The 12587-nt window shown below is 49.4% G+C and overlaps 1 protein-coding gene across 4 annotated transcripts in view; it reads left to right on the forward strand.

Annotated features, from left to right (window-relative positions):
• LOC105480842 (slit guidance ligand 3) overlaps positions 1–12587 on the forward strand; it is a 639820-nt gene that overhangs the window by 592816 nt on the left and 34417 nt on the right. For all 4 annotated transcript variants that reach the window (XM_011740022.3, XM_011740023.2, XM_011740025.3 and 1 more), the window contains 3 exons: positions 351–475; positions 6942–7039; positions 11190–11329. In XM_011740022.3, the coding sequence (XP_011738324.1) occupies positions 351–475; positions 6942–7039; positions 11190–11329 (363 nt within the window). The remainder of the gene's footprint in view (positions 1–350; positions 476–6941; positions 7040–11189; positions 11330–12587) is intronic.

Raw genomic sequence — 12587 nt, forward strand, 5'->3', positions numbered from 1 at the left:
GGGCTCAGAGCTTCCTGGAATGTGAAAAGATACACAGGGGGTTTCTAATTATGGTGCATTGTTTGCAGATTAGCACCAAAATCGGATCAGGCTAATTACAGTAATTGATTTGACTGCAGAAGTGTTTCTGAATGATGTCCCACTGTGACTTTTCCTCACTGGACAGTGGCTGAATTAATGGGACGCTAGCTGGACTGGACGTGCTGGTTGAGGAGAGCCAGCTGCCATCTGGGCATGGAGTTGGGGAGGGGCTGGCGCTGGCTGAGGGAGGGCCCAAAGCAGAGGGGAAGGGAGGTGTGGCAGTGAGTGCACTCAGGACCTGCTGTCAGTACTCTGGTTTTGCTGCCCAGGGCCTGTGGACATCAACATTGCAGCCAAATGCAATGCCTGCCTCTCCAGCCCATGCAAGAATAACGGGACATGCACCCAGGATGCTGTGGAGCTGTACCGCTGTGCCTGCCCCTACAGCTACAAGGTATGCTGGAGGCCCTGCCCCCCACATTCATGCCTCAGGCTCCTCCTTCAGCCCTGGCCCTAGAGAGGGGCACCGCGCCCTGCGTACCCTCCCTTCTCCAAGGGACAGCCTGGATGAGTCCATGGCACAGGTCACCACCCCAAATGCAAGCCCAGAGTTTCAGGCAGCCTGTCTAATGCACACATCTGATGCAGGTGGAGTGAGAGTGAGCTGGCATCCCCAGGTCTCTGTCCCCAGGGGGATTGTGTGTGTGTAGTGACAGGCTTAGAGGCAGCCTCACTCTGGGAATGGGACTACCTGATGTATTTCTAGACTATGGCTTGCTTCTAGCAGATAGTGTCAGAGTGCCACCTATGGGCATGGGACAAAAGAGCCAAAGGATTCCCTTTGAAACCGGCCACCTCCAAAGCCTTAAACTTACCACGGAGTCCTAGACCCATGCACCCTCATTTCATACGCTGATTATAAAAATCAGAGAAGAGAATAAATGTATAAGGTCCAGATGAATGCCTGGCCTTTATTGATGATTCAAAAGAGAAATATACTATGTATGGAACTGAGAATGTTATAAATTCACAGTCACAGGGCACTCACACACACAAAAAATGTTATTAATAGGAGGGGAGAATAGAGATTAACAGCAGACATCCTCAGGATGTGTGGATCCTCTCAAACTCTGTTGTATGCATTCAGCAGAGAAAACTCAGACTGTGCAGTTACACAGAGAAGCAGGTGTGGATTCTAGCTTTGTCATTTACTAGCTGTGTGGCCATGGCTAGTAATTTCGTCTGTCTTCCCAGCTGCAAACTAGTACCTGCCTCATAGGTTTGCCATGAGAATCAAATGTACAGTAATGTACGCAATACACCTAGGACGATACCTGGCATTCAGTAAGCACTCAATAAGCCGGCATACTGCTGCCTTTTACCTTTACCCTTGCATGGTGGTCCCTCATACCTGGGTGTGGAATAGGGCATCAGTAGCAGGTGGTATGTTGCTGGTTTGATCCAGGATTATCAGTCAACGTCTCTGTGAACTGCCAAGAGACTTCAGTCCTTCTTCTAGAACTGTGACTGCATTTGTAACATTCTCAATTCCATACATAGTGTAGTTCTCTTTTGAGTCATCAGTAAAGGCCAGGCACTCATCTGGAGCTTATGCATTTATGTTCTTCTCTGACGTTTATAATCAGCGTATGAGATGGGTAGTATCATCCTTATTCTAAAGAGACTGTTCACATTCTGATTCTTGCTTCCTTCTCTTTAACACTGGCCTGAGTCTGAAAGTAGCAGAGCTGGGTTTGAAGTCCAGGCTTCTTCCAACTACACTTGACTGCACTATGAAGCATGACCTGACCGTCAGGGTCAGGGCAAAGAGAGTATCTGCAGGGCTACTGCAGGATAAGGCCACTTGTTTGAACTTTGTTCTCAAGATTCTGAACATCATGTCAATTTTAGAAGAATTTGAACAGAGATTTTGATCTTGAGGAAAGTGTTGAGCCCAGGCAGGTCTAGGATGCATGATGTTGATGGTAATGGTGAAGATGATGTTGGTGAAGGTGATGATGGTGATGGTATCAGTGAGGATGGATGATGACAAAGGTGACAGTGGTGATGATGGTGATGGTGTTGATGATGGCAATGGTGCTAATGGTACAGATGGTGATGATGATGATAACTATGATAACAACAGTAACATAAGAGCCAGCATTTATTGAGTACCTACTATGTACTGACAGTAGACTAAATAAAGTACATGTATTATCTTGCATACTCCTCATCAGAGTCCTAGAATACAGTTCCTAAAATGACCCTCATTTTACAGTTAAAGAAACTGAGCATGGTAGGTAAGGGAGTTGGGATTCAAAGCTCAGAACCAAATGACTCCAGAAGCTGTGCTCCTGGCCACTGCACTCACTGCCTGTTGGCAAGTGCAGTGATTGCAGGGGCTGAGGTTGGGGATCCCTGACTATTCAGGACCTGTCTGAATTGCCAGGTTAGAAACAAGTAGAATGTAGCCATGGGAAGAACACCAAGCAGGACCCTCTGGAGCCTTTGCCTATAGGATGCATGACCTTGGACAGATGCCGCTCTTCTCCCCACCTCAGTTTCCTCAGCCATAAAACCGGGCAGGCTGAACCCAAGGGATCCTTTAACTGAGGGTTGCATCACATTCTCTGTGCTGAGTATGTCCCTCCTGCTTTCCTTCTTGCCAGGGTTAGAGCCCACCCAAACAGAGCGACTGAGGTGGTAGTTCTGCATGAGTGGCTAAGTTAACAGAAATCCCCAGATGCCTGCAAAACCGAGCTCAAAGTTCAGGCATTTATCTACCTATTTCCAGATATCTCCATTTTCCCATCTACTAGCTGAGTGACCTTGGGAAGCCACAATGTTACAAAAAAGCACAGGAATCACTGTGTAACATTTGGTAGGAGCTACTCTTAATCTACTATAATGCCAGGCCTTTGTGAAGCAGTTTAAACATATTATCTCTTGCAGCACTCTTAATTACCCTGTGAAATAAGTTTTATTATCCTCTTTTAATAGATGAAGAAACTAAGGTTCATAAAGATGAAATAATTTACCCAAGCTCTCACACTTAGGAAGTGCATGAGCTACAACTAGAACTCAGCTATCTCTTGCAAGAAAGTCTCTACACTCACAACCCAAGTGAGATTCTCCCTAAGCCTAACTCTCCCCACCTGTAACTGAGAATACTCATACTCACATGCAGTGCTGTTGGAAGGATGAAAAGGGGCTATGTGTGTACTTTGCCTACCTCAGTGCCAGGATTCAGTAGATACTTCACAAAGGGTCATTATTTTGCCACTATTTTAAGATTTGGGGAAAAAAAATATATCTGTTGGCTGATTCGGTTTCAGCCATTTAGTTTCAGGCACATATATTCAGTGTCTCAGAACAGTGCTCCTCAAACTTTTGTGTGCAAAAGAATCACCTGGAGAGCTTATTAAAATGCAAGTTCTAGTTCATTAGATCCGAGGTCAGGCCTGAGAATGTGCATTTTTTACCAGCTCCCAGGACATGCCAGTGCCACTAGTCCAAGGAGCCCACTTTGAGTAGTAAGGACTTAGAGCAGCACTCCTGGTCCCATCTCAAAAAGAGGTTTCCAATGAGGGTAGCTGTTCCCAGTGTTTTTTTGTTTGTTTGTTTTGTTTTGTTTTGTTTTGTTTTGTTTTGTTTTGTTTTGTGAGACAGAGTCTCACTCTGTTGCCAGGCTGGAGTGCAGTGGCACGATCTCAGCTCACTGCAACCTCTGCCTCCTAGGTTCAAGTGATTCTCCTGCCTCAGACTCCTGAGTAGCTGGGACTACAGGCACACACCACCATGCCCAGCTAATTTTTGTATTTTTAATAGATACAGGGTTTCACCATGTTGGCCAGGATGGTCTCAATCTCTTGACCTTATGATCTGCCCACCTCGGCCTCCCAGAGTGCTGGGGGTACAGGTATGAGGCAGCGCGCCCGCCCCCTAGTGTCTTTTAAAGCAGTGATTCCCAACTTTTTGGCACCAGGGACCAGATTCATGGAAGACAATTTTTTCACGGAACTAGGGTCTTCATCAGGGTCTTCGGATGAAACTGTTCCACCTCAGATCATCAGGCATTAGTTAGATTCTCATAAGGAATGAGCAACCTAGATCCCTCGCATGCGCTGTTCACAATAGGGCTCGCACTGCTATGAAAACCTAACACCACCGCTGAGCTGACAGGAGGCGGAGCTTGGGTGGTAATGCTCCCGCCCCGTCTGCTCACCTCCTGCTGTGCAGCCCAGTTCCTAACAGGCCAGGGACCGGTACCAGTCCATGGCGCAGGGGTTGGCGACACCTGTTTTAAAGGAAGCCAGTCAGGATTCCTGGCCATGTCCTATACACACACACACACACACACACACACACACACACACACACACACACACACAAAGTGGGATGAGGAGTAGAAAGTGTGGTGGAGGACCACGGAGCATCACAGATCTGGTAGATTTGAGCAAAATGAGGCTGAAGAGAATTGAATCAGGCTAATTAGCCAGGCATTGGCAATAGTGATTATTTTTCAAGGAGATGTAAGTGACAGAAATCCCTACCTCCAGGCCCAATTACCATGTCATCAGGCACTAGGCTCTGTCTCCTGGATTTCTGTGCTTGGCGTGAAAGGCTGTAGGAGTTGCCACCACCTCTACCACCACCGCCACTGCCACCGTTGGGAGGGTTTGACCTGAAGTCACTGGTACTTGCCAGTTCCCCAGAGCAGGGGCTAGCCCAGGCAGTGGCTGGAGAGGTCTTGCCTTGACCTTCTCAAGGTTCTTTGTCCTGCCCTTCACGGTCCATGTGTTGGCGGCCACCACTCCCACATATGCACCTCTGGAACTATTTGGCACCAACCAAAGACCTGAAAAAGTATTTTAGTCACTCACATTCAGCCCTGCCTCAGACCCCAAGCAGCAGCAGCAGCAGCAGCAGCATCGCTATTATTTATGGAGCTGCCATTACATGCTAGACGTCTTACATATATATGATTTCTAACCATTAACTAATTCCCCATAGGGTAGGTCGTATTATTTCTATTTCATAAGTGGTAAAAACAAGGCTCAGAGAGAACTAGTCACTTCCTCAAGGAACACAGCAGCCAACTTAGAATGTGCACTCCCATCTGCGTGCCCCCAGAACGTGTGTTTTGAGAGGGGCAGGCTAAGTGGTCCCACATAGAGGCTCCCAGCACTAACTTTGGGCTGGATGCCTGGGTTCAGCTGCTTGCTCCCCGTTTCACTTACTGCTGTGCAATCTTGGCCATATTACCTCACTTTCTAAGTCTGTCTTTCCTGTCTGTAAAAATGAGTGTAATAACAATCACACCAATCTCATAAGTTGTTGTGAACATGATACACAATCATGAATATAAAACACTTAGCATGAGGCCTGGAATGGAAAATGTGCTCAGCAATGTGAGTGAGAATTAGTATTACAGTTTCCATTCCACACCGACTTTCAGAAAGGGGCCCTGTGTTGTTATGGTTTAGGATAAAACCAGATACCAGCCCAAGCTGCACTCTCCCTGTCCCCCTCCAAGAAACCTCGGACTGGCCCCTTAGCTGGGACAGGGCACGAAGGGAACCAGACGGACATGGTGCATGCCTTCCAGCTGCTAGAGATGGGCCTGAGGCTCTGGCATTTGAGAGGGTCCACAGCAGAGGCTGTCCTGGACCTAAGGCCGTCGGCCCAGTTGGCTGCGATGTCACAGCCAGGAGGCCCCAGTTCCATTCCATCACATCACCGGCAACAGCAGAAGCGGGAAGAGGATTTTCTCAGGCAGATGGCGAGCAGGTGGTGTGGCAGTGGGCGGGCTCCCATGATCACCTCCACCTGGTCTGTGCCAAACCACTGAGCCCAGGGCCCAGACAGGATGCGGCAGTAGCCTCCCCAGACCCCACACTACCAGGTCCTGCAAGGGACTGCATGCCAAGACTTGGATGAGCTTGGTCTTGTCCCAAGGGAGAAGCAGGAGCCAGAAGGCCAAGAAGAGTTGGGCTGCTCCCTGGGACAGTGGGTCTCCTGCATCTCAGTCTCTACCTTGGAGCTGCCTTCCTCAGGGCCGCTGCCCTCGGTGCTCCTGCTGCCTGGCACGCTCCTCTCCCCACCTTCCATGCAGTTGGCTCCTTCTCAGCTCACACATCCCCTTCAGAGGTGCCTGCTCCAAAGAATCCCACACCACCCTGAGCTCGCTAGTGCCAGGGTTCCCACCTGGCCTAACCTTAGGCTTACCTTCAGAACTTTAGAATAAATACCAAAGCCTGGACCCTACTGCAGATCAATCCAGGATGGTTCTCTGGGGGTCGTCACTTTGTAGAAGACAAGGTGTGCTGGCCACACTTCAGCCTTCTTCCCTACCCAAGTTGTGGGTTATATTTAAGGTTCAGTGAGGCTCATGGTAATGTTATCTTCTAGCATTTACAGAATACCTACTAAGCTCTAGGTGGATTATACACTGTGTAACCTTTTCCTTACGTGAAAGCTCAAGTTTAATTCTCATAGCAACCCCGTGAGGTGGATTTGGAGAGGTCAAGAGGCTTTCATGAAGTCACGATCAGCCAAGCCAGATGGGGTGGAGCTGGAATGTGAAACCAGCTGTATGTGAATTCAGCTTTGCCCGAATCCATAGCCTGGGCTCTTGCCCTGCAGTTTGGGATAGAGAAGGGTGCAAAGTCTGCGAAGTAGTGAGGCTGGAGCCTGAACTCTGGGCTTCTCATCACTCTTCCCCTTCTCACTGTGCAGTGACTAGGGGTGAGGGCTCCCATGGGTGGGCTCCAAGTCACACAGCAGGCCTTTCCCAGGGGCTGCTTGTTGTCATCTCCCCAGCCTCATCCCAGAGCATGCTGGAACCCCTGAGGTCCCCTGGGCCATGGCAGCCCCGGAAGGCCCCCTAACCAGGTGCTTCTCCCTCTTTTGCTCCTCAGGGCAAGGACTGCACTGTGCCCATCAACACCTGCATCCAGAACCCCTGTCAGCATGGAGGCACCTGCCACCTGAGTGACAGCCACAAGGATGGGTTCAGGTAACAGCTCACCCCTGGCCTCCCTCACTGTATTATTTTGTTCTCACGCAGCTAATAAAGACACACCTGAGACTGGGTAATTTATAAAGGAAAGAAGTTTAATGAGCTCACAGTTCAGCACGGCTGGGGAGCCTCACAATCATGACAGGAGGCAAAGGAAAAGCAAAGGCACATCTTGTATGGCAGGAGGCAAAAGAGAGCTTGTGCAGGGGAACTCCCATTTATGAAACCATCAGATCTCATGAGATTTATTCGCTACCATGAGAACAGTATGGGAGAAGCTGCCCCCATGATTCAGTTATCTCCACCTGGCCCCACCCTTGACACTTGGGGATTATTATAATTGAAGGTGAGATTTGGGTGGGGACACAGCCAAACCATATCCCTCACCTTGGAGGGCTCCCTGGGCAGGCTAAAGAAGCAGAGATTATACCCAGCGAGGGCATGCCCAGGGCCTGTGCTGTACTGGCCCTTATGGGAATGATCTCAAGGCTCTTCGTACCCTATAAGGGAAGGACAATTTATCCCCACCGTGCAGATAAGGTTGTTCAAGCATCAGAGGGACAAATCCTTTGCCCAGAGTTACATTAAGCATTGGGACAGGGATTTGAAACCAGGTCCCAACCTCATGCTTCCTATAAGGGAGGTGTCCGCTGCTGGCTAAAGTCAGAGAAAGATTGGGTGAAGGCTTAAAGACCGCCAGTCTGGCACTTCCACCATGCTTTTCTGAGTTATAAAATAAGTAGCATTGATTATATGCTTACTATGCCAGGTACCAACTAGTCAAGTATTATCTCATTTAAATCCCTACATGACCCTATCCAGTATGTAGGTATTATCCTCATTGAACAGACAGGGAAGCTGAGGCATAGAAATGGACTTGCTCTAGGTCATATCTCCTGATGCTCATTCCTGGATCATCCAAGCCCACCTCCAGTCCTCTTTCCTTCCTCACATTAACATTTCAAGAAGAAAAGGGAATAGAAGCCACTTAGGTTTTTCTCCTCCCTGTCCTAGGAATGGGATTAGGCTTCCACCCAAACCTCAGGACCCCTTCCTGCTTCCACCTTCCCCAGCAGCTTTCAGATGCCCAGTTTTGCTGGCCTGTGACCCTGACAAAAACAGACTGTTGGGAACGGGCTCCTTTGGCATCCCTGGGGAGCCAGTTGGGGGGGCGGCAGCCCCTTGGCAATAAAGGTGGGGGCACCCCATGCCAAGCCACATGTGGGTGTCTTAGAGCTCAAGTTGCAACCAATTAAATATCAAAAGCACTCTGGCCAGAGGCTGCTGTGTGGTCTGGGGAAGAAATCAAGTTCTGGGCTCCCGGTTCTCTTCCCCAGGGAACCCGCCGCCCATGTGTCCACCTGCCAAACCAGCTCCATCAAGCTCTGCCTCCTGAAAAGTGAAATTGAAGGCAGAGTTCCTTTTCCTGCCTGGAGTCAGCCAAACCACCCACTCCTGCCAGCTCACGTAGAGCAGGGGTGAGGAGAAACTGCAGGGAAATATGGAGGTGGCCCCGGGACCCCAGCCAGGAAACACCCCTCCAGGGCACACAGCCTGGGCTGCCCCACCCAGGCAAGGGATGCGGGTCAGATGAGGGAAGAGGTCCCCGCTTCAGGCAACTGTGTTTCTCCATCTCCCCTGGAGGTTCGAGTGAGCAGAAATATCCCATTTCCGTCTTCAGTTGAAGAGTTTCAGATGAACTGAAAATATTTTTAGAACTTAGAGGAAAAAGAAAAGGGCCCAGATCTACAGGATCCGGGAAATCGGGTGGAAGGTTGAGGCAATGCGCCAGTTACTAGTGATGGGAGAGATCACATGCACTCCTCGAGGAGTAGGGAAACTCTTCTCCATCGGGCCAGCACCTGGCGGGTGAAGGGGAGCGGTGCTTGTCAGGAAGCTCCCTTTTGCTCCCCTCTTCCATTCTAGAGTAATTCCGTAGGGCTGCCACAACAACCACAGACTGGGTGGCTGCAATCACCAGAAATTTACTCTCTCACAGTTCTGAAGGATAGAAGTTCCAAATCAAGGTGTCAGCAGGGCCGTGCTCCCTCTGAGTCTCTAGGGGAGGGTCCTTGCTTGTCCCTCCCTGGCTTCTGGTGTTCCTGGCAATCTTTGGCATTCTTTGGCTTGTGGCTGCAGCACCCCTCTCTCTGCCTGCATAGTCACCAGTGCTCTCCCTGTGTCTGCCTTCCCATGGCCATCTGCTTTTAGAGACACCTGTTATATTGGATTAGGGGTCCACACTCTTTCAGTAGGACCTCAACTTAACATCACATCTGCAAAGATCCTATTTCCAAATAAGATCACGTTCTGATGTATTCGGGGTTAGGACTTCAACATATCTTTTTGGGGGGAACCCAATTCAACCCATAACACATCTGAGTCATCAGCATCACCAGCCTCCTCATACACATGCTTCTCTAATCTTGCTGCATTGCCTGCTCACAAGAACAGCCAAGGCGTGCAGAGCAGGCCACACAGAAGACCAACACAGGAGACGAGGTCTGCTCTCATCCCCACAATCAACTCATGGCTCCCGGAGTCTCCTCGACAGCTTTCCAAGGTTTCCAATGAGGACAGGGAGCCATCAGCCTCCTTCCACCGCGTCACTCCTTTAGCAACCTCTCTTTCCTTGACCAGCCACCATATCTCACTGCCAGGTAGCCCTAAGGCTCTGGGGGAGCCAAAGTAACTGGTCTGTAGGAAAACAAACGGGCAACACCATGGTTTAGGACTTTCCGAAACCTACGCTCTGTCTGGCTCTGAAGAAGTAGCCTTTTTCCTGAGTGCCCGGAGTCCCTAACAGGAAAAAGGAATTAGTCATTTTGCTGTACCCCAAAAGCTGAGACCCGAGAGGCTCCTGGCCTTTTGTAGAAAATGTGATACAGTTTTCAGTCACAGAAAGGAGACCAATTAAGGAGGATTCTAGGACCACCGAAATTCACTGCCTGTTAGCTGAGTGTAGTTTACTTTTTTTAGCTAAATCCCAAATCAGAGTAATCTCTGGAACCTGAAATTCCAGGTCTGAAGCTGAAGTGCACACTCGTGGATGGAGTGAGAATCCCTGACAAACGGGTTAGGCCAAGGAAGGATCGAGATTCATTGCAGCATTTATTTAATCAATTAGCTGCTCACTCCGCCCTCCACCCCCACCTCTTCTGCACAGCCTTTATTTGTTCTAACTGATCTTGCATGCCCAGTCCTGGGGATACGACCGAGATCAGGCAGAGATGCAGGCAATTGAGGTTTTTGTCCAAGAGATGTAATACTGTAGAGGCAAGTGAAGGACATGCATCTTGCTGGCCCACAGTGTTTGAAGCCAAGTTGACCCGAAGGCCTCACTCTTGGCAGGAGAGGGATCCTCCCACTCTAGCCTTCGTCCCCCGGAAGCTGGAGGGGCTTAGAAGTAGCAGGAATACATGATGGGGAGAAATGGCGTCCCTGAGGAACAGTTAAGGAAGTAGGGTGATTTTGTGTAGAACCAAAGCTTGCTAATGGGTTCCGAGCATTTTCTATGTGCTATGTACCCTTCTAAACATTTTGCTTGTATAATCTCATTCAATCTCCACAACCACCCAGGGTCAAGGTCAAGCAGCTAGAGTGTATCAACTAGAATTCATCCCCAGGAAACCCGGGTGCAGAGTCTGGGACCTTGGGCACTATGTTCTGCCCACCCCCTGACCCTGAGATAGAAGGGCTGCCGTCAAGTAAAAAAAAATCACTTAAAGGAGGATGTTTATTATGCTGTCTCTACCTGCAAAAGCGATTGTGCCTCAGAAGAGCTGAAGGAAGGGTGGTTTGGAGGACAGCTGGAAGAATTTAAGCCATATCCAGGAAACCACTTCCAGCTGGGGGAGTGATGACACCGGCCTTGTCAGCGGACAGTAGCCCTGGAGCGAGGCAGCCAGCATGGGCCAGGGGAGACAGAACATTGCCTAGAGATGGGGTTGGATGAAATGACCTTTTAGGCTCCTCAGGGTCTTCCTGCTCAGGGCCCCAAGGTCTCACATGTCCAAAGTGCTTTCTCAGACCTTCGTCTGAAGGAGAAACTAATTGTATTTCCCACCCGGTCTTCCTCTCTGCCACTCCAACCCACCTCTCTCCCTGACCCCTGACTCCCCTGCTCCTCACCCCACACATCCCAAAGCTGCTCCTGCCCTCTGGGTTTTGAGGGGCAGCGGTGTGAGATCAACCCAGATGACTGTGAGGACAATGACTGCGAAAACAATGCCACCTGTGTGGATGGGATCAACAACTACGTGTGTGTCTGCCCACCTAACTACACAGGTAAGGATCTCATGATTGTGTGTATGGCTGGGTGGAGGGGTGTCGCTAGAATACCATTTTCTTAACTTCTTCCGGGGACTCTCCTCCTCTCTGCCTGAAGACAGAGACTAGGACCCCAAGACCACGCTATGCCAGGAGGGGCTCCCCAAAGGCCTGTTTGCTTCACCACCAGCCACCAGCAAATCACTACTCCTTCCCACTTGAAACAGAGTCCCAGGCTCTTTAGCTGCTGTTCATCTCATTGCTGGCCATTCCCTCCTTTAGGGCCCCTGTAGACCCAGTGGTGTTTGAGGCTGGCAGAGAGGTGCTTGCATTGTGTTTATGCTTCCTTCAGGTCTAGTCAACCGTCTCTTGAAATCCACATATTCCAGGCACTCAGCTAGGAGCTAGGGATACAAAAATGACCAAGACAGAGTTCCTTCTCATAAGAAGTTTATAGTCTGGTGGACAGAGGCGTGGATTCATTAGAAAGAGAACATAACATCTATAAGCCCTGGGGGTGTGGGATCATAGAGGAGGAACCTAACCCAGCCGGAGAATCCAGGAAGGCTCCCACAAGAGATCATTCCTCAGGAAGATCTTTCCACCCACCCATGCCCCAAACACAATACCTTTATTTTCCTACATTAATAGCCCCTAAAAAGGGCAGTTAAATATATCATTAGGTTGTGAAGCAAAATGCTACCAATTTTGGCGCAAACACAGCCCGCTTTGTTATGAGATAAACCAAAAGTAGCATATCCCAGACTGGAATTGCATGAATTTGAGGAAAAGTCCCCATGAGACAAGAAGTTTGGGAAGTACTGCATATGATACTAACCTTCTTCTTGGTGTACCATGATACAAATTAGCATGTTAGAGGTTCTGAAAATTCCTGCTTTAAAGAAAGCTGTTTGTTTAACCCAGCAGTTCCCAAACTTATTTGATCTCAGAGCTTCCCCCTTACCCGACCCTCGAACACTATTCCCAGCCCAGAGATCTTGTGTTGCAAGAAGCACTTTTAGGAAATACCAGCCTAAGGCAAGGAGAAAATGAGGAGGGGAAAGCTCAGGGACCCCCATGCCCTGGACTACTGGAACCAGGCTTTTATGTCAGGAGTAAAGTGGGTGGTGGGAAGCTGTGGAAGATAAATAGAAGCATCCCTAAAGATGGCAGAGAAGGAAGCCAAATGGCTCCCATTTTCCCTCATAGCCCATACCTTTATCAAGCCTCCAGCCCAACAGACACTATCCCCAAGCACACTCTTGAAACTGCAGGA

This window comes from Macaca nemestrina, chromosome 6 (assembly GCF_043159975.1).
Source record: "Macaca nemestrina isolate mMacNem1 chromosome 6, mMacNem.hap1, whole genome shotgun sequence".
Lineage (NCBI taxonomy): Eukaryota > Metazoa > Chordata > Mammalia > Primates > Cercopithecidae > Macaca > Macaca nemestrina.